The sequence below is a fragment of the Oncorhynchus clarkii genome, chromosome 7, assembly GCF_045791955.1.
Source record: "Oncorhynchus clarkii lewisi isolate Uvic-CL-2024 chromosome 7, UVic_Ocla_1.0, whole genome shotgun sequence".
Classification (NCBI taxonomy): Eukaryota; Metazoa; Chordata; class Actinopteri; order Salmoniformes; family Salmonidae; genus Oncorhynchus; species Oncorhynchus clarkii.
Window position 1 is genome coordinate 54,100,425 of NC_092153.1, and position 21,980 is coordinate 54,122,404.

The 21,980-nt window shown below is 43.6% G+C and overlaps 1 protein-coding gene across 8 annotated transcripts in view; it reads right to left on the bottom strand.

Annotated features, from left to right (window-relative positions):
- Positions 1 to 1,931: 1,931 nt before the first annotated feature.
- LOC139413464 (transcription factor EB-like) overlaps positions 1,932 to 21,980 on the bottom strand; it is a 122,724-nt gene continuing 102,675 nt past the window's right edge. For 5 of the 8 annotated variants that reach the window (XM_071160903.1, XM_071160904.1, XM_071160907.1 and 2 more), the window contains 3 exons: positions 6,330 to 6,405; positions 5,909 to 6,056; positions 2,761 to 5,739 (listed from right to left, as the gene is read on the bottom strand). In XM_071160903.1, coding sequence (XP_071017004.1) covers positions 5,200 to 5,739; positions 5,909 to 6,056; positions 6,330 to 6,405 — 764 coding nt within the window. In that variant the 3' untranslated portion in view covers positions 2,761 to 5,199. Of the gene's footprint in view, positions 5,740 to 5,908; positions 6,057 to 6,329; positions 6,406 to 21,980 lie in introns of all 8 variants that reach the window. The other 3 variants (XM_071160909.1, XM_071160910.1, XM_071160908.1) reach the window with 2 other exon arrangements.

Here is a 21,980-nt window from a genome sequence, read left to right on the forward strand (position 1 = left end):
AGAAGGTGCTCTGGTCAGATGAAACCAAAATTGAACTTTTTGGCAACAATGCAAAACGTTATGTTTGGCGTAAAAGCAACACAGCTGAACACACCATCCCCACTGTCAAACATGGTGGTGGCAGCATCATGGTTTGGGCCTGCTTTTCTTCAGCAGGGACAGGGAAGATGGTTAAAATTGATGGGAAGATGGATGGAGCCAAATACAGGACCATTCTGGAAGAAAACCTGATGGAGTCTGCAAAAGACCTGAGACTGGGACGGAGATTTGTCTTCCAACAAGACAATGATCCAAAACATAAAGCAAAATCTACAATGGAATGGTTCAATTATAAACATATCCAGGTGTTAGAATGGCCAAGTCAAAGTCCAGACCTGAATCCAATCGAGAATCTGTGGAAAGAACTGAAAACTGCTGTTCACAAATGCTCTCCATCCAACCTCACTGAGCTCGAGCTGTTTTGCAAGGAGGAATGGGAAAAAATTTCAGTCTCTCGATGTGGAAAACTGATAGAGACATACCCCAAGCGACTTACAGCTGTAATCGCAGCAAATGGTGGCGCTACAAAGTATTAACTTAAGGGGGCTGTATAATTTTGCACGCCCAATTTTTCAGTTTTTGATTTGTTAAAAAAGTTTGAAATATCCAATAAATGTCGTTCCACTTCATGATTGTGTCCCACTTGTTGTTGATTCTTCACAAAAAAATACAGTTTTATATCTTTATGTTTGAAGCCTGAAATGTGGCAAAAGGTCGCAAAGTTCAAGGGGGCCGAATACTTTCGCAAGGCACTGTATGTGAGAATGCTGTTCATTGACTAGAGTTCAACACCATAGTGCCCTCAGAGCTCATCACTAAGCAGGGCCGTAGGACTGAACACCTCCCTCTGCAACTGGATCCTGACGGGCCGGCCCCAGGTGTTGAGGTTAAGCAACACATCCGCCACGCTGACCCTCAACCCAGGGGAGCACGCTTAGTCCCCTCCTCTTCACTCACGACTTCATGGCCATGCACGACTCAAATACCATCATTAAATTTGTGGATGACACAGAGGTGGTAGGCCTGATCACACATGACGATGAGACAGCCTATAGGGAAAAGGTCAGTGAACTGTCAGTGTGGTGCCAGGACAACAACCTCGCCCTCATCGTCAGCAAGAAAACAAGGAGCTGATCGTGGACTACATGAAACAGAGGGCTGAGCACGCCCCCATCCACATCGACAGGGCTGTAGTGGAGCGGGTCAAGAGCGTCAAGTTCCTCGGTGTCCGAATAAAGCAACACAGTCGTGAACAGGGCCTGACAACGCCTCTTCCCCCCCAGGAGGCTGAAAAGATTTGGTATGGGCCCAAAGATCCTCAAAAAGTTATACAGCTGCATCATTGAGAGCATCTTGACTGGCTGTATCCCTGCTTGGTATGGCAACTGCTTGGCATCCGTCCACAAGGCGCCAGACGGTAGTGTGTATGGCCCAGTACATGGGGCCAAGCTCCCTGCCATCCAGGACCTCTATACCAGGCGGTGCCAGAGGAAGGCCCCAAAAATGGTCAAAGACTCCAGCCACCAAAGTCATATGTTCTCTCTGCTACTGAACAGCCAGCGGTAATGATGCACCAAGTGTAGAAACAACAGGACCCTGAACAGCGTCTACCCTGAAGCCGTAATATGCTAAAGAGTTAACCAAATAGCGTCCCAGACTATCTCTTTTGACTCATGACATACACTGCTGCTATGGTTTATTATTCTCTCCTATTGCCTAGTCACTTTACCCCTACCTATATGTACATACACTATATATACACAAAAGGTATGTGGACACTCGTTCAAATTAGTGGATTTGGCTATTTCAATTAGCTCGTACCTGCACATCGACTCGGTACTGGTATCCCGTGTATATAGCCAAGTTACTGTTATGAATTGTGCATTTATTCCTTTTTTTCTCTCTGCATGGTTGGGAAGGGCCTGTAAGTAAGCATTTCAGTTGGTCTACAGTTGGAAGCATGTGACAAATACAATGACAGTATGATTAAGTTGTCTCGTGGCACTGATACATGCACACATCCTCATAGCACTCTTCATCTGCATGCATCAGGACACAATGTGTCTCTTCGGATGGTGTTAAGGTTTCCTTGGTATTACTAAAAGGTGCCCACAAGGGTTGATTTCAGGCCCAGTATTTTTTTACTAGCTCTATAAACAATATTGGTTTGTCTGTAAGAAATTTGAATCCTCCATTTTATGTGGACGATAATGTTTTGTATTCTTCTGCCACTTTGTTGACAAGGCTCTTTCAGAATTACAAATCGCATTTTTGCTTTGCAGGTGTCCATTGGATGGATTAGACTATTTCTGTTTATAAAGACCTCTTGCACAAATCTTACTTCATTGTTAACCTACAGACATACGAGCTACTAGACCCAGTGTCAGAGATGGCTAACTCTGGAGATCCCTTTTGTCTCCTGAGTTAAGTAGACCTGCATTTAGTTTTTTTGCACCTTACTTTGATGTTTTGGTGCATCTAGGACAGTTCAGACAGCTGGTTGATGACCTTTTTACTAAGGAATGTGTTAGTGTTTTGTAAGTTAGTTTTCTAAAATTGGGTTGTAAATATTGTATATTTGTATTGCTTTGCAATTGTAAATATTGAGAATTCGGATAATTGTGTAGATGCAGGGAACCCTTGTAAATAAGGCTTTTGGTGTCAATGGGATTTCCCTATTTAAATAACTAAAATAAAAGCATCTCACAAACACAAAAAAAATACTCAGATTTTGGTAAAACATTTTATATCCAAAGCAAAACCAGAATGCCAGATTCCCCTGCCCAGTCAGCCAGTTTCAGTCCCATACAGTGACATGGGGGAGGGGGACAGTCAAAGAGGGGACAACACGCCACATTATCTGCAGACAAGCTCTTTGGCGTGTCGGTTGGACAATAAAAACAAAAATAAAACAATTGATTAGGATGAAGACAAACTCTGGCAGACAGAGAGAGAGAAAGTCGGGTCTGTTCAAGGTTATGCCAACGGATCTCCTCGATGGTATTTCTGAGTACCATTAGAAGGTAGTTATCTCCATGGAAATCAAAGACCATGAAGGAAAATACCCTTATCTTGTGGTATTTGGGTTTGGCTGGGGACCAGTACTACAGGCCATCTTCACATTCACAAAAAGCACAATTAAAACAGAATCAAATCAAATAAATCACCTCTCAACAGTCTCTGGTTCCAATTTCTACAGGTTAAAAAAGAGAAACCAATCCCAATCAATATACAAATGGCATAATATAATTGTACATGTTGTTCTCAGGTGAAATTTGAACAAATCTTCACACAAAGAAAAGTATAGAATATGTCTCCCCACTGGTTGTACACTTTCACACTAGAGGCTTAAATACTTTCATATTTAAATGGCTGTTAGAGGAAAAAGGTACTTTTGGAATAAAATCAAATAAAAAAGGACAAATACATTTAAGTGGCTTAGTGGCATAAAACATATGAAATAAAACTAATTTCATAAATTATTTCATGTACAAAGTCAATAAAATATAGGTTCCAGTGCTTTGGGAGATAAAATAAAACCAACTATAAACAAGAATACAAACAAATACCTTTTAAATCATCATGTTTCTTCCTTTTTTTCTTTACTGATCATAAGCCATATCAAATCAAAGTGTTACCCCTAGTCCCTCATCCAAACTCATTTGTTACCTGTTAGTTTATTCATGTATTGTACAGCCGTAGTTTGGTTTCTACAGGGTTGGTTTGGTTTGTACCTGGTGAGTGTGTGTAGTTTTATCTGGCTGACCCAAAGCTGGCAGTTCTACAAGCACAAACTGGGTGAGGTACAGAAGTCTCGCTCAAAGTGTTGATTTGAACACAGCCTAATGGCACACTGCTTTGTGTGCGTGTGTGTGTTAGGCTGGTGCTGTGTTTTTACAGTGTGGAATACGACACTACAGACCAATCTATTTGACTGCTCCTCTATCTCCTAACTACAAACTACAACAGGGATCATCAACTAGATTCAGCTGCGGGCCAATTATTTCTTGAGCGGATGGTCAGGGGGCCAGAACATAATTACAAAGAATTTGTAGACTGCTAATTGACTGCAAGAAGCCCAAACAGATATCAAAACATAATTTCAAACCTTTCTTACATTTGTATACGATCACATCTATTACGCTTGGGAATACTTTTATTTTACTACCCCTAAAATTACTTGGAGCTGATTTTCTGGCATTTAACAGTCTTTTATGTAAACAATCTTTTTTTTTAAAAAGTGTCTCGGAAAACTTGCGGGGTATGTTGTATGTAGCGCAGGCCACCAGTTGGGGAACCCTGCACTACAATATACTAAAACACAACCCACTCCTTCACTCTCCACCCAGATAGAGTGGGGCTTCAGGTGGCTAACACAAGGCACGTTGGCAGGTTAAGGACTGGGCTACAGAAGATCCTGAGTCGCTACGTGGAATTACTTACACTGTGGAGCGACATAACCTCTTCAATCGCTACACTATCTCACAATGCAGGGCCAATCCATCTCTCCTCAACATTCACACAGGGGTCAGAGGTCATGGAGTAGACTTGGCAGTACCCTAAAGGCTAAAGGTCATAGATCACACAGGAGATGGCAGTACCATAGAGGTCATGGCAGTGTGTTTTACAGAAGAAGGGTGTGTGTGTGTGTGTGTGTGTGTGTGTGTGTGTGTGTGTGTGTGTGTGTGTGTGTGTTAAACCGTTGGCAGTCCCTCACATATTTCCCTTCAAATAACAGGGGCCCTTCTGTGTTAGAGTGAACAAGAAGCTGTCTGTGCTCGTTGTGTATTTGTGTGTGTACTAGATTGTGTATCATTTAGAGGTGCTCTGATATTTACAGTGGTAGGGAACAACTATTGCAATCCGAAACATGGGTTTGGTTTCTCATATTGCTGTTGAATGTGAGTGTTAAGGGTGTGCATCCATGAGAATTGTGAGTGTGTGTGTTTAAGTATGTCTCAGTGTGTGTACAGTGTCTACGCGAGTGCTTACAGTGTATGTGAGGGCGTCTGGAGTGCATATGTAGCAGGGTTGAGGAACAGAGCAAAAGCATATATCACAGTATATCTGTGCTCTCGGGGTGTATGTCCATTGGGTGTTCTGTACGTACCATATGTGCCTGTGTCTGTGTGTGTGTGTCTGTGTGTGTGTAAACTCCCTCTACAGTATATCTGTGTCCTCTATGCTGAAGCTGGATCTGCGGCTGGAGTCAACCGAGGCCTCAGGGGACATGGCAGAGAGCAGAGGGTCTCCACCTAGAGGAGACAGGGGCTCGTCCATCATCAGGAAGCCCAGGTCGCCTCTCCTTCCCTGGGTACCCAGGAGGCCAAGCTCACCTAGCCCTGACAAGCCCTCCGGGTAGCCAGGAACCCCGTCACACAAGTCCAGCGACTGGGCAAAGTCAAAGGGCTGAGAGCTGCCCACAGCTGGGTACTGGAGGGGAAGCTGGGGCTGGAGGTGAGGGGGGAGAGGAGGCAGCTGTCTGGGATGGCCCTGCTGGGGCTGAATGTGGTGGGACTGGGGGTGGTGGAGGTGTTGTTGGCCCTGGGAAAGAGCTTGGTGCTGGGCCTGCTGCTGCTGCTGGAGCTTCTCCTCAGGGCTGGTTTCCTGTTTAATGTAGGAACCCATCAGGTCCCCAGAACCCATCCCAGATGGAGAGGAGCTGGGGAGGCCGTGCAGACGAGCCTGCATCTCCAACTCCTACAAACACACAGAGGAGGAAGAAGAGAGGGTAAAGAGAGGGAGAGATGATTAAATACAGATGACTGCATGGCACAGCATTCTAGAGCTCATACTGTACATGCTCTTTACCTCAATGGTTGTATGCGTGTGACCGAGTGTGTTGCATGAATGAATGTGTGTGTGTTACCTCGATGCGCAGCCACAGCTGTTTGTTGGCCATCTCCATCCTCTTGAAGTTGTTCTCTACCTCTCTGGTCCTCTGCATGTCCTTCTGCATACGCTTGATGTACTCTACGGATGCCCTCAGAATAGTGCCCTTATTCCAGCGCACGTCCCTATAGAACATTACAGAAGAACACCTTTCCCAGTGAGCACTAGATGTTGAAAATATGTCTTTTCAATGTCTTCGCAACCAAACATATGTCTTTTCAACATCTTTTGCTCATACGGTTAGAAGGATCACATTTCTTTCTCATGAGTATAGTTCAGTTGGCCAAACAAGAAGCAGGACACATAAGAATACATCTTCTGCTAAAACATATACAAAAAGTCTACATGTCTCAGACATAGAACAACAAATATTAAGACGGTGAAGTGAGGTGACTTACAGGTCGTTGGTTTTGGGGATCATGCCGCCCAGCTCTTTAATGCGGTCGTTGATGTTGAACCTCCTCCTCCTCTCAACTAAACCACAGGAAAAGAGGGAACGATGAAAGGAGGTGAAGAGAACATGGGAAAACGTGTTACAACAATGGCATTTGGAATTTCATGTGAGGCAGTCCACCTTCAATAACTCAATAACATGAACACAAAGGCACACACACACACACTGACGTGACTATACACTCTGGCTGTTATTGCTGACTACACTAAAGACAGTGTAGATGAGTTGTTGTCAGCTTGGAGGTTAGAGACAGACAGATACAGAGAGAGACAGACAGATACAGAGAGAGACAGACAGATACAGAGAGAGAGACAGATGAGGAAGTCAGATTCCAGCTCTAGGTAGATGACCTTGTCCTACTGTCACCAATAGAGCAAGTTCTACAGGAACAACTTAACATTTTTGGGGAATACAGCATCAACTGGGCAATCAATATCAACTTTTAAAAAATGTGATTTTCCAGAAAAAGGCCAGGAATCAGAGGATCAGACACTCCTTCAAATTAGGAAATACCATGGTTGAACATACCCAATGGTGCAACTACCTGGAACAAAACATCTTTGCCTCTGGGGGATTTTTTCTGGAAGTGAATGCGCTAAAGAAAAAGCCTGCAATGTATTTAACTGAATAAAAATAAACAAATATTCATATCCAAATCTGGTGCAAAATGTTCAATAGTGCAATTTGACCAATTGTACTATATGGACGCGAGGTTTGGAGTGAAACCTGTAATTACAAGTACAAGCATTGTACTAAATATCCATTATCCTAAATATCCAAAAGAAAAGTACCAAATAATGCATGCAGAGCGGAACACGGACGATTCCCTTTCAATGTAAATATAAAGGACCCGAGAGAGAGAGAATGTGAGAGAGAACGAGAACGAGAACGACCGAGAACGACCGAGACAGAGAGAGAGAGACCGACCGAGAGACAGAGACCGACCGAGAGACAGAGACCGAGAGAGAGAGACCGAGAGAGAGACCGAGAGAGAGACAGAGAGAGAGACAGAGACCGAGAGAGAGACCGAGAGAGAGACCGAGAGAGACCGAGAGAGAGACCGAGAGAGAGACCGAGAGAGAGACCGAGACCGAGAGAGAGACCGAGAGAGAGACAGAGACCGAGAGAGAGACAGAGACTGAGAGAGAGACAGAGACTGAGAGAGAGACAGAGACCGAGAGAGAGACAGAGACCGAGAGAGAGACAGAGACCGAGAGAGAGACAGAGACCGAGAGAGAGACAGAGACCGAGAGAGAGACAGAGACCGAGAGAGAGACAGAGACCGAGAGAGAGACAGAGACCGAGAGAGAGACAGAGACCGAGAGAGAGACAGAGACCGAGAGAGAGACAGAGACCGAGAGAGAGACAGAGACCGAGAGAGAGACCGAGACCGAGAGAGAGACCGAGACCGAGAGAGAGACCGAGACCGAGAGAGAGACCGAGACCGAGAGAGAGACCGAGACCGAGAGAGAGACAGAGACCGAGAGAGAGACAGAGACCGAGAGAGAGACAGAGACCGAGAGAGAGACAGAGACCGAGAGAGAGACAGAGACCGAGAGAGAATTGAATTGAAAAAGCGTGTGCGAGCAAGGAGGCCTTCAAACCTGACTCAGTTACATCAGCTCTGTCAGGAGAAATGGGCCACAATTCACACAACCTATTGTGGGAAACTTGTGGAAGGCTACCCGAAAGGTTTGACCTACCGTAAGTTAAACAATTTAAAGGCAATGCTACCAAATACTAATTGATTGTATGTAAACTTCTGACCCACTGGGAATGTGATGAAATAGCTGAAATAAATCTCTCTACTATTATTCTGACATTTAACATTCTTAAAATAAAGTGGTGATCCTAACCGACCTAAAACAGGGAATTTATACTAGGATTAAATGTTAGGAATTGTGAAAAACTGAGTTTAAATGCATTTGGCTAACGTGTATGTACACTTCTGACTTCAACTGTATATTCCCCCTCAGAATCCCCATATTACTCAGAGGAGTCTTCATCTTCATCTCCCCCATAGAAACAACAGTGACAGCACCGTCAACAACAACGGAAGGGATCTGTTGCAGCTCTGTAGAAGCCCGAGTCTGTACTTAGTTAATGGTAGGTTACAGGGGAGTCTTTGGGGAGATTTACCTACTGCTCACCTCTTGGCCACAGCACAGTATGATTACAGACATTGACCCTTTCTCTCTCAGCTCATTCACTGTCAAGCCACTAACACATCTGTCTGATCACAGCCAAATGACTTCGTTCCTCAAAAGAACAGACATGAAAACAACCACACATTCACAGCCCAGTAAGCTGTACATCATCAGAAATTCATACAGATGGGCCCAAAACATCACAGAAGAAAACCAGAAAGCAACCTGTAGCCAAAATATCCAAACACTCTTAGATAACTTTCTGGATACCACATTTACTCACAGTAAAGAAGGCATCAATCTGGCAGTACAAAACATCAACTATATATATATATATATATATATATATATATATTCAGGCAAACGGCAAAAGAAGCACAATTGAAATTGATAAAAAACTAACCAAAAAAGACCACAGATGACAACTGGTTTGATGCAGATTGTAAAATTATAAGGAAAAAACTTAGAACACTATCCAACCAAAAGCACAGAGACCCAAATAATGGTGAATTACACCTTTATTACTGTGAGACTTATAAACGTACACTCAGAACCAAAAAAAGCACAGTGCAACAGCAAGCAGCTGACACTAATTGAGGAGTCCATAAACACAACAACTTCTGGCACAAACGCAGAAAAACGCCAAATTCATGAGAAGTTGAATGGATTAGAAAAAGATGTAAAGGACAATCAAAATCCATTGGACTCCCCAATTACTGACCAGGAACTCTAAGAAACTTCAGGCCCTCAAATGATTTTTTTTTAAAGCATCCAGACCTAATGGCATCCTAAATGAGATGCTCAAACTCAGTGCAGAATTTCAATTGGCTATATTAAAACTGTTTAATTTTATCCTGAGTGTAAGTTATTTCTAGAGGTCGACCGATTATGATTTTTAAACGCCGATACCGATTATTGGAGGACCAAAAAAGCCGATACCGATTAATCGATTTTTATATTTTTGTAATAATGACAATTACAACAATACTGAATTAACACTTATTTTAACTTAATATAAAACATCAATAAAATCAATTTAGCCTCAAATAAATAATTAAACATGTTCAACTTGGTTTAAATAATGCAAAAACAAAGTGTTAGAGAAGAAAGTAAAAGTGCAATATGTGCCATGTAAAAAAGCTAACGTTTAAGTTCCTTGCTCAGAACATGAGAACATATGAAAGTTGGTAGTTCCTTTTAACATGAGACTTCAATATTCCAAGATAAGAGGTTTTAGGTTGTAGTTAATATAGGAATAATAGGACTATTTCTCTCTATATCATTTGTATTTCATATACCTTTGACTATTGGATGTTCTTATAGGCACTACAGTATTGCCAGTGTAACAGTATAGCTTCCGTCCCCCTCCTCGCCTCTACCTGGGCTCGAACCAGGAACACATTGACAACAGCCACACTCGAAGCATCGTTACCCATCGCTCCACAAAAGCCGCGGCCCTTGCAGCGTAAGGGGAATAACTACTCTAAATCTAAAAGCGAGTGACGTTTGAAACAGTATTAGCGCACACCCAGCTAACTAGCTAGCCATTTCACAGTGGTTACACCAGCCATTAGGCTGATAGGCTTGAAGTCATAAACAGCGCTGTGCTTGCGACGAGCTGCTGGTAAAATGCACGAAAGTGCTGTTTGAATGAATGATTACGGGCCTGCTGCTCTTCAGTCAGACTGCTCTATCAAATCATAGACTTAATTATAACATAACACACAGAAACAAAACGTTTATTATTTCAGTGAAATATGGAACCGTTCCGTATTTTATCGAACAGGTGGCATCCCTAAGTCTAAATATTCTTGTTACATTACACAACCTTCAATGTATGTCATAATTACGTAAAATTCTGGCAAATTAGTTCGCAATGAGCCAGGCAGCCCAAACTGTTGCATATACCCTGACTCTGCGTGCAATGAACGCAAGAGAAATGACACAATTTCACCTGGTTAATATTGCCTGCTAAACTGGATCAGTAGTTATAACTAGTGATTATGATTGATTGTGTTTTATAAGATAAGTTTAATGCTAGCTAGCAATTTACCTTGGCTTCTACTGCATTCGCGTAACAGGCAGGCTACTCGTGGAGTGCAATGGTTAGAGCGTTGGACTAGTTAACTGTGCGGTTGCAAGATTGAAACCCCTAAGCTGACAAGGTGAAAATCTGTTGTTCTGCCCCTGAACAAGGCAGTTAACCCACAGTTCCTAGGCAGTCATTGAAAATAAGAATGTGTTCATAACTGACTTGCCTAGTTAAATAAAAGGTATATAATAAAAATAAATAAACAATCGGAAATCAATATTTTTGGGCGCCGATTTCCGATTGTTTATTTATTTTTATTTTTATTATATACCTTTTATTTAACTAGGCAAGTTAAATAAAACTTGAAACCGGCCCTAATTAATCGGCCATTCAGATGAATTGGTCGACCTCTAGTTATTTCCCTGACATCTGGAATCAAGGACTCATAACCACAATCATTAAGAACGGAGACAAATTTGACCCTAACAATTACAGAGGCATTTGTGTGAACAGTAACCTGGGGAAGGTTTTCTGTAGTATTATAAATGTTAGAGTTCTAAACTTCCTTAATAAGGCACAATGTCTTGAGTAAAATCCAAATTGGATTTATACCAAAACATTGCACGACTGATCATAATACTAAAACATACGCTTGCTTTATCGACTTCCAAAAAGCATTTGATTCTATTTGGCATACAGGACTGCTCTACAAAGTTATTGAAAGTGGTGTAGGGGGTAAAACGTATGACATATTTAAATCAATGTATACTGGTAATACGTGCAGCATTAAAATTGGCAAGAAAATAACAGAATTATTTAACCAGGGACGGGGCCTTTGCCAGGGTTGCAATCTGAGCCCTGCACTCTTCAATATTTACAAAATTGGTCACTATTCTAGAAAAATCCTCAGCCCTTGGTGTTAGTCTCCACAATTCAGAGGTTAAATGCCTACTCTTTGCAGATGACCTATGCCTGCTGTCACCCACAGCACATGGCCTACAGCAGAGCCTGGACCTGCTAGAGCAGTACTGCCAGACCTGAGCCCTGGCAGTAAACCCCAAAAATACTAAAACAATGATTTTCCAGAGAAGATCCAGATCTCAGGGAATTAGACCAACGTTCTAAATTGGTACAAAATATAGAGTACTGCCCACACTACAATTACTTAGGTTTAAAAATAAGCTCAACTGGACACCTTAATGAGGCAGTGAATGTACAAATTCAAATATCTGTACAAATTTGGCTAAAACTAATTGAATGTGTCATTGAACCAATTGCACTTCATGGCAGCGAGGTGTGGGGTCCACTTGCAAAACAAGATTTCGTCAAATGGGACAAACACCCCATTGAAACCCTGCATGCAGAGTTCTGTAAGATTCTCCTACATGCCCAGAGGAAAACTACAAACAATGCATGCAGGGCAGAATTAGGCCAATATCCACTAATAATAAAAACTCAAAAAAGAGAATTTAAGTTTTGGAACATCTAAAATACAGTGACCTCCTCTCATATCATTACCAAGCCCTGCAATGCCAAGAGCTGAGCAAAGAAAATAGTCCCCTCATCCAGCTGGTCCTGGGGCTGAGTTCACAAACCTGCTCTACTAACACACTGAAGCCTCAGGACCAGAACATCCAATCAATCAGAATAAACCAAATTACAACACAGTCAAAACAAAACTACATTGCTTATTGGGAAACACAAGCACAGAGCAAAATGCAGTGCTATCTGGCCCTAATTTGACAGTACACCGTGGCTAACTATTTGACCATGGTTACTGATCACAACCTTAGAAAAACCTTGACAAAGTACAGGCTCAGTGAGCACAGCCTTGCCATTGAGAAGTGTTGTTCCTGTTATCCCGTTGACAATTTTTATTCTTATTATTTTCATATTGTAAAAATCCAAAGTAAGCTTTGGCAATATGTACATTGTTACGTCATGCCAATAAAGCAAATTGAATTGAATTGAGAGAGAGAGAGAGAGAGAGAGAGAGAGAGAGAGAGAGAGACTGACCGTGTGAGAGAGACCGAGAGAGAGACAGAGAGAGACAGAGAGAGACCGAGAGTCTGAGAGAGGGAGAGCGAGACCGACCGTGTGAGAGCGAGACCGACCGTGTGAGAGAGAGACCGACCGTGTGAGAGAGAGACCGACCGTGTGAGAGAGAGACCGACCGTGTGAGAGAGAGACCGACCGTGTGAGAGAGAGACCGACCGTGTGAGAGAGAGAGAGAGAGAGAGACCGACCGTGTGAGAGAGAGACCGACCGTGTGAGAGAGAGAGTGAGACCAACCGTGTGAGAGAGAGACCAACCGTGTGAGAGAGAGACCAACCGTGTGAGAGAGGGAGAGCGAGAGAGCGAGACCGACCGTGTGAGAGAGCGAGACCGACCGTGTGAGAGAGCGAGACCGACCGTGTGAGAGAGCGAGACCGACCGCGTGAGAGAGAGACCAACCGTGTGAGAGAGAGACCAACCGTGTGAGAGAGGGAGAGCGAGAGAGCGAGACCGACCGTGTGAGAGAGCGAGACCGACCGTGTGAGAGAGAGAGACCGACCGTGTGAGAGAGCGAGACCGACCGTGTGAGAGAGCGAGACCGACCGCGTGAGAGAGCGAGACCGACCGTGTGAGAGAGCGAGACCGACCGTGTGAGAGAGCGAGACCGACCGTGTGAGAGAGCGAGAGAGCGAGACCGACCGTGTGAGAGAGCGAGAGAGAGAGCAACCGTGAGAGACCGACCATGAGAGAGAGAGAGACCGACCGTGAGAGAGAGAGCGAGACCGACCGTGTGAGAGAGCGAGACCGACCGTGTGAGAGAGCGAGAGAGCGAGACAGACTGTGTGAGAGAGAGCAAGAGAGAGAGCAACCGTGAGAGAGAGAGAGAGACCGACCATGAGAGAGAGAGAGAGACCGACCGTGAGAGAGAGAGAGCGAGACCGACCGTGAGAGAGAGAGAGAGAGCGAGACCGACCGTGAGAGAGAGAGAGAGAGAGAGACCGACCGTGAGAGAGAGAGACCGACCGTGAGAGAGAGAGACCGACCGTGAGAGAGAGAGACCGACCGTGAGAGAGAGAGAGAGACCGACCGTGAGAGAGAGAGAGAGAGAGAGAGAGAGAGAGACCGTGAGACCGACCGTGAGAGAGAGAGAGAGAGCGAGACTGACCGAGACTGACTTTGTGAGAGAGAGAGAAAGATTACGGAGTTCCAAATTGAGCAGCAGCTGCTGAAAAAATTAGCTCCTACAAATATTGAAATTTACATGGTTTTTAGAGTGAAGTACATAGGACAAAAACAAAAGAAAACTGCAAGACTGAATAGGAGACAAAACAAGCAACAAACAAAGATAGTTTATTTTACTTTTCATCAAATTGTACAGTTATCTTAGCTAGCTGAATTGTTTACCAGTTGCTACGCCCACCAGACATCCAAACGGAGAACGCTAAGAAAGGTTTCAAAAGTTTGTTGATGGGACAGAACCACAAATGCCTGTTTGCCGATCTTACCAGTTGCAAAACAAGAGCAAATTTAATACCAAGGGTTATTTGCAACCATTTCCCTTTCTAAAAAAAGAGGAGGCAGTCAAGGATGTCAGATCAGCATTTTTGAAGAAGCTGACCAGAGCAGCACGTATCAAACAGTAAACTTATATAATAATGGAACTGTATTGATACAAGGCAATGATTTGAGTCTCCAGGCTTTTGAGAATAGGTTTGCTACCCTAAAAGCAGAAGCTAAACTCATCTCAGAAACGGAGGAAAACGATAAGGAGGGAGATGGAGAAAAGCAGGCCCCAACGGTCTCTGTGACCCAGCAAGAAGCCCTCAGTGTCCCGCTACCTACCTCACCTGCAGCAGACAGAGCCAAGGACATGCCTACAACACTAAGAACACCTGCTATGCAACGTTTCCACCACTCCCTCTCTCTAGTCGAAGCAGAGGTCATAGAACTCAGAGAGAACAAGCTTCAAGAGGAGGACACTGTCCAGAAACTAAAAGAAGAGATGAAACAGTTCCAGGGAGGAGAGCAGACCATCTATTGCTAAATTAGAAAGCAGAATGGACAAACAGTCAGATAAATGATGACCTCAGAGACCATCTGAGCACAACGAGAAAGGAGCTAGAACAAAGAAAGGTACATTGACACCCTCAACCAGCAGTTAGTCATTATGTCCTCTGCATCTAGAGAACATGTCCACCAGCTTGGCCTCCACCACACAGCCTGATGACACTGCACCAGCCTACCAGTCTGCTCCAGCCCAGATCAACCAACCAGCCTCCCAGTCTGCTCCAGCCCAGGTCAGAATACCAGCCTCCCAGTCTGCTCCAGTCCAGGTAAGAATACCAGCCTCCCAGTCTGCTCCAGCCCAGGTCAGAATACCAGCCTCCCAGTCTGCTCCAGTCCAGGTCAGAATACCAGCCTCCCAGTCTGCTCCAGCCCAGGTCAGAATACCAGCCTCTCAGTCTGCTCCACCCAGACAGTCACCCACAACTGCAATCCTTATTGATTAAAATGGGAAGTTCTTAGTCCAGGAAAGATTATTCCCTAGACACCAGATGTATAAGTTCTGGTGTCCTACAACTGACAGTGCAATGCAGCTACTCAATCAGACCAGGATTGACACCCCCGACAACATCATCATCCACACTGGCACAAACCACCTTCATGCCAAAGGTGAAAATGTATCTGGGGCAGTGAGAAGAGTGGCAGAACGGGCACAGGCTATGTTCCCTACAACCAATATAGTTGTGTCCACCTTCTTACCAAGAAAAGACTTCCCAGGAAAGTTGATTGAAATAAATCAACAGATCACTGTGGACTGTGCCTCACTGCTCAACGTCAGAACGGCTCACCACCCCACTCTGACATGTCAACATTTATACGATAATGTACATCTTGATGAGGACAGTATCAGAACCTTTGCCAAGGACCTAAAGGATGCAACACTTGGCAGGGACCCACACACCCATCAACCCAGCAGCAGAGACCCCCCGCTGCACTTTCTGTCAGTACCCTCACCATCCCCAGGAGAGAAAAGCCAGACACGGCGTATTACAACACAGCTCTACTAGACCCGTCCCATCACAACACAGCTCTACTAGACCCGTCCCATCACAACACAGCTCTACTAGACCCGTCCCATCACAACACGGCTCTACTAGACCAGGCCCATCACAACACGGCTCTACTAGACCAGGCCCATCACAACACAGCTCTACTAGACCCGTCCCATCACAACACAGCTCTACTAGACCAGGCCCATCACTACACGGCTCTACTAGACCAGGCCCGTCACAACACAGCTCTACTAGACCCGGCCTATCACAACACAGCTCTACTAGACCCGGCCCATCACAACACGGCTCTACTAGACCCGGCCCATCACAACTCTACTAGACCCGGCCCGTCACAACACGGCTCTACTAGACCAGGCCCATCACAACACAGCTCTACTAGACCAGGCCCATCACAACACAGCTCTACTAGACCCGGCCCATTACAACTCTACTAGACCAGGCCCATCACAACACAGCTCTACTAGACCCGTCCCATCACAACACAGCTCTACTAGACCCGTCCCATCACAACACAGCTCTACTAGACCCGTCCCATCACAACACAGCTCTACTAGACCCGTCCCATCACAACACAGCTCTTCTAGACCCAGCCTATCACAACACAGCTCTACTAGACCCGTCCCATCACAACACACCTCTACTAGACCCGGCCCATCACAACACGGCTCTACTAGACCAGGCCCGTCACAACACGGCTAAACTAGACCAGGCCCGTCACAACACGGCTCTACTAGACCAGGCCCGTCACAACACGGCTCTACTAGACCAGGCCCGTCACAACACAGCTAAACTAGACCAGGCCCGTCACAACACAGCTAAACTAGACCAGGCCCGTCACAACACGGCTCTACTAGACCAGGCCCATCACAACACAGCTCTACTAGACCAGGCCCATCACAACACGGCTCTACTAGACCAGGCCCGTCACAACACGGCTCTACTAGACCCGGCCCATCACTACACAGCTCTACTAGACCCGGCCCATCACAACTCTACTAGACCCGGCCCATCACAACTCTACTAGACCCGGCCCATCACAACTCTACTAGACCCGGCCCATCACAACTCTACTAGACCTGGCCCATCACAACTCTACTAGACCCGGCCCATCACAACCCTACTAGACCCGGCCCATCACAACTCTACTAGACCCGGCCCATCACAGCTCTACTAGATCCGGCCCATCACACATAGCATTACTAGATAGAAGTCGACCGATTATGATTTTTCAATGCCGATACCGATTAATCAGCCGATGTTTTTGTTGTTTTAATAATGACAATAACAATACTGAATGAACACTTATTTTAACTTAATCAATAAAATCAATTTAGCCTCAAATAAAATGAAACATGTTCAATTTGTTTAAATAATGCAAAAACAAAGTGTTGGAGGAGAAAGTAAAAGTGCAATATGTGTCATGTAAAGAAGCTAACGTTTAAGTTCCTTGCTCAGAACATGAGGACATATGAAAGCTGGTGATTCCTTTTAACAGGAGTCTTCAATATTCCCAGGTAAGAAGTTTTAGGTTGTAGTTATTATAGGAATTATAGGACAATTTCTCTCTATACGATTTGTATTTCATATACCTTTGACTATTGGATGTTCTTATAGGCACTTTAGTATTGCCAGTGTAACAGTATAGCTTCCGTCCCTCTCCTCGCCCCTACCTGGGCTCGAACCAGGAACACATCGACAAGCCACCCTCGAAGCAGCGTTACCCATCGCTACGCGGCCCTTGCAGAGCAAGGGGAACAACCACTCCAAGTCTCAGAGCGAGTGACGTTTGAAACGCTATTAGCACGCACCCCGCTAACTAGCTAGCCATTTCACATCGGTTAGACTAGCCTAATCTCGGGAGTTGATAGGCTTGAAGTCATAAACAGCTCAATGCTTGAAGCACAGCGACAAGCTGCTGGCAAAATGCACGAAAGTGCTGTTTGAATGAATGTTTACAAGCTTGCTGGTGCCTACCACCACTCAGTCAGACTGCTCTATCAAATCATAGACTTAATTATAACATAATAACACATAGAAATACGAGTCTTAGGTCATTAATATCGTCGAATCCGGAAGCTATCATCTCGAAAACCAGACGTTTATTCTTTCAGTGAAATACGGAACCGTTCCATATTTTATCTAACGGGTGGCATCCATAAGTCTAAATATTGCTGTTACGTTGCACAACCTTCAATGTTATGTCATAATTACGTAAAATTCTGGCAGATTAGGCGACCCAAACTGTTGCATATACACTGACTCTGCGTGCAATGAACGCAAGAGAAGTGACACAATTTCACCTAGTTAATATTGCCTGCTAACCTGGATTTTTTGTGTGCAAAATATGCAGGTTTAAAAATACACTGCTCAAAAAAAAGGGAACACTAAAATAACACATCCTAGATCTGAATGAATTAAATATTCTTATTAAATACTTTTTTCTTTACATAGTTGAATGTGCTGACAACAAAATCACACAAAAATTATCAATGGAAATCAAATTTATCAACCCATGGAGGTCTGGATTTGGAGTCACACTCCAAAGTGGAAAACCACACTACAGGCTGATCCAACTTTGATGTAATGTCCTTAAAACAACATTTCAGTAAAGTGCATCTTTGTGGAGATTTCAATGCAAGAACAGGTTGAGCCTGACTACACTGATGAGGGAGGTAACCATCACATATTTGGACACCCCTCCTTGTACAGTAACCTTTTTATAAAATAATAGAAACAGTCCTGACCAAATACTGAACAAAAATGGGAAGGAGTTAGTACATCTCTGTCGAGCCTTAGGCCTGTACATGCTTAATGATAGAATCAGATGGGACTCTTTAGGTCGGTTTACTTACTGCTAAGCTCTTGGGACAAGTGTAGTCGATTATGCCATCACTGACATTGACCCCTCCTCCATTAGTGCATTCACTGTCAGACCACAGACACCATTGTCAAATCAACGTGTTTCTGAAGAAATTAACCGGCAATATTCATTTAAAAAAACAGCCTAATAAACTCTGCAACATAAACCAACTGTACAGGTGGGGTCAAAACAGCCCAATAAACTCTACAACATAAACCAACTGTACAGATGGGGTCAAAACAGCCCAATAAACTCTACAACATAAACCAACTGTACAGATGGGGTCAAAACAGCCCAATAAACTCTACAACATAACCAACTGTACAGATGGGGTCAAAACAGCCCAATAAACTCTACAACATAAACCAACTGTACAGGTGGGGTCAAAACAGCCCAATAAACTCTACAACATAAACCAACCGTACAGATGGGGTCAAAACAGCCCAATAAACTCTACAACATAAACCAACCGTACAGATGGGGTCAAAACAGCCCAATAAACTCTACAACATAAACCAACCGTACAGATGGGGTCAAAACAGCCCAATAAACTCTACAACATAAACCAACTGTACAGATGGGGTCAAAACAGCCCAATAAACTCTACAACATAAACCAACTGTACAGATGGGGTCAAAACAGCCCAATAAACTCTACAACATAAACCAACTGTACAGATGGGGTCAAAACAGCCCAATAAACTCTACAACATAAACCAACTGTACAGATGGGGTCAAAACAGCCCAATAAACTCTACAACATAAACCAACTGTACAGATGGGGTCAAAACAGCAGATCAAAACAGCCCAATAAACTCTACAACATAAACCAACTGTACAGATGGGGTCAAAACAGCCCAATAAACTCTACAACATAAACCAACTGTACAGATGGGGTCAAAACAGCCCAATAAACTCTACAACATAAACCAACCGTACAGGTGGGGTCAAAACAGCCCAATAAACTCTACAACATAAACCAACCGTACAGATGGGGTCAAAACAGCCCAATAAACTCTACAACATAAACCAACCGTACAGATGGGGTCAAAACAGCCCAATAAACTCTACAACATAAACCAACTGTACAGATGGGGTCAAAACAGCCCAATAAACTCTACAACATAAACCAACCGTACAGGTGGGGTCAAAACAGCCCAATAAACTCTACAACATAAACCAACCGTACAGATGGGGTCAAAACAGCCCAATAAACTCTACAACATAAACCAACCGTACAAATGGGGTCAAAACAGCCCAATAAACTCTACAACATAACCAACTGTACAGATGGGGTCAAAACAGCCCAATAAACTCTACAACATAAACCAACTGTACAGATGGGGTCAAAACAGCCCAATAAACTCTACAACATAAACCAACCGTACAGATGGGGTCAAAACAGCCCAATAAACTCTACAACATAAACCAACCGTACAAATGGGGTCAAAACAGCCCAATAAACTCTACAACATAAACCAACCGTACAGATGGGGTCAAAACAGCCCAATAAACTCTACAGCATAAACCAACCGTACAGGTGGGGTCAAAACAGCCCAATAAACTCTACAACATAAACCAACCGTACAGATGGGGTCAAAACAGCCCAATAAACTCTACAACATAAACCAACTGTACAGATGGGGTCAAAACAGCCCAATAAACTCTACAACATAACCAACTGTACAGATGGGGTCAAAACAGCCCAATAAACTCTACAACATAAACCAACTGTACAGATGGGGTCAAAACAGCCCAATAAACTCTACAACATAAACCAACTGTACAGATGGGGTCAAAACAGCCCAATAAACTCTACAACATAAACCAACTGTACAGATGGGGTCAAAACAGCCCAATAAACTCTACAACATAAACCAACTGTACAGATGGGGTCAAAACAGCCCAATAAACTCTACAACATAAACCAACTGTACAGATGGGGTCAAAACAGCCCAATAAACTCTACAACATAAACCAACTGTACAGATGGGGTCAAAACAGCCCAATAAACTCTACAACATAAACCAACTGTACAGATGGGGTCAAAACAGCCCAATAAACTCTACAACATAAACCAACTGTACAGAATAAACTCTACAGGGATGTCAAAACAGCCCAATAAACTCTACAACATAAACCAACTGTACAGATACAGCCCAATAAACTCTACAACATAAACCAACTGTACAGGGTCAAAACAGCCCACATAAAACTGTACAGATACAGCCCAATAAACTCTACAACATAAACCAACCGTACAGCCCAATAAAACAGCAACTGTACAGATGGGGTCAAAACAGCCCAATAAACTCTACAACATAAACCAACTGTACAGATGGGGTCAAAACAGCCCAATAAACTCTACAACATAAACCAACTGTACAGATGGGGTCAAAACAGCACAATAAACTCTACAACATAACCAACTGTACAGATGGGGTCAAAACAGCCCAATAAACTCTACAACATAACCAACTGTACAGATGGGGTCAAAACAGCCCAATAAACTCTACAACATAAACCAACCGTACAGATGGGGTCAAAACAGCCCAATAAACTCTACAACATAAACCAACCGTACAAATGGGGTCAAAACAGCCCAATAAACTCTACAACATAACCAACTGTACAGATGGGGTCAAAACAGCCCAATAAACTCTACAACATAAACCAACTGTACAGATGGGGTCAAAACAGCCCAATAAACTCTACAACATAAACCAACTGTACAGATGGGGTCAAAACAGCACAATAAACTCTACAACATAAACCAACTGTACAGATGGGGTCAAAACAGCCCAATAAACTCTACAGCATAAACCAACTGTACAGATGGGGTCAAAACAGCCCAATAAACTCTACAACATAAACCAACTGTACAGATGGGGTCAAAACAGCCCAATAAACTCTACAACATAAACCAACCGTACAGATGGGGTCAAAACAGCCCAATAAACTCTACAACATAAACCAACTGTACAGATGGGGTCAAAACAGCCCAATAAACTCTACAACATAAACCAACCGTACAGATGGGGTCAAAACAGCCCAATAAACTCTACAACATAAACCAACTGTACAGATGGGGTCAAAACAGCCCAATAAATTCTACAACATAAACCAACTGTACAAATGGGGTCAAAACAGTGCAGAGAGATTCATTGAAACATTGAACTCAAATGAAATGATGAACTCTATACAGGTCCTCAATACCAAAACAATAAAGGTGTCAATTCAGCTACTCAAAACATCATCTGCATATTTCAAAAAGCAGCATCAAAAGAAAATTTGAGAAAACCAGAGAAATGCAACATCAGAAACAAACAAAAAAAATGTTTCTGAAAATGGTTTGATAACGAATCTAAAACAATTAGAAAACACCTAAAACAAATGTCAAATGAAAAACATAAGCAGCAAAACAACCCAGAGCTACGCTATGAATACTCTGAAACAGCATAAACATACACTGAAAGAAATTGAAT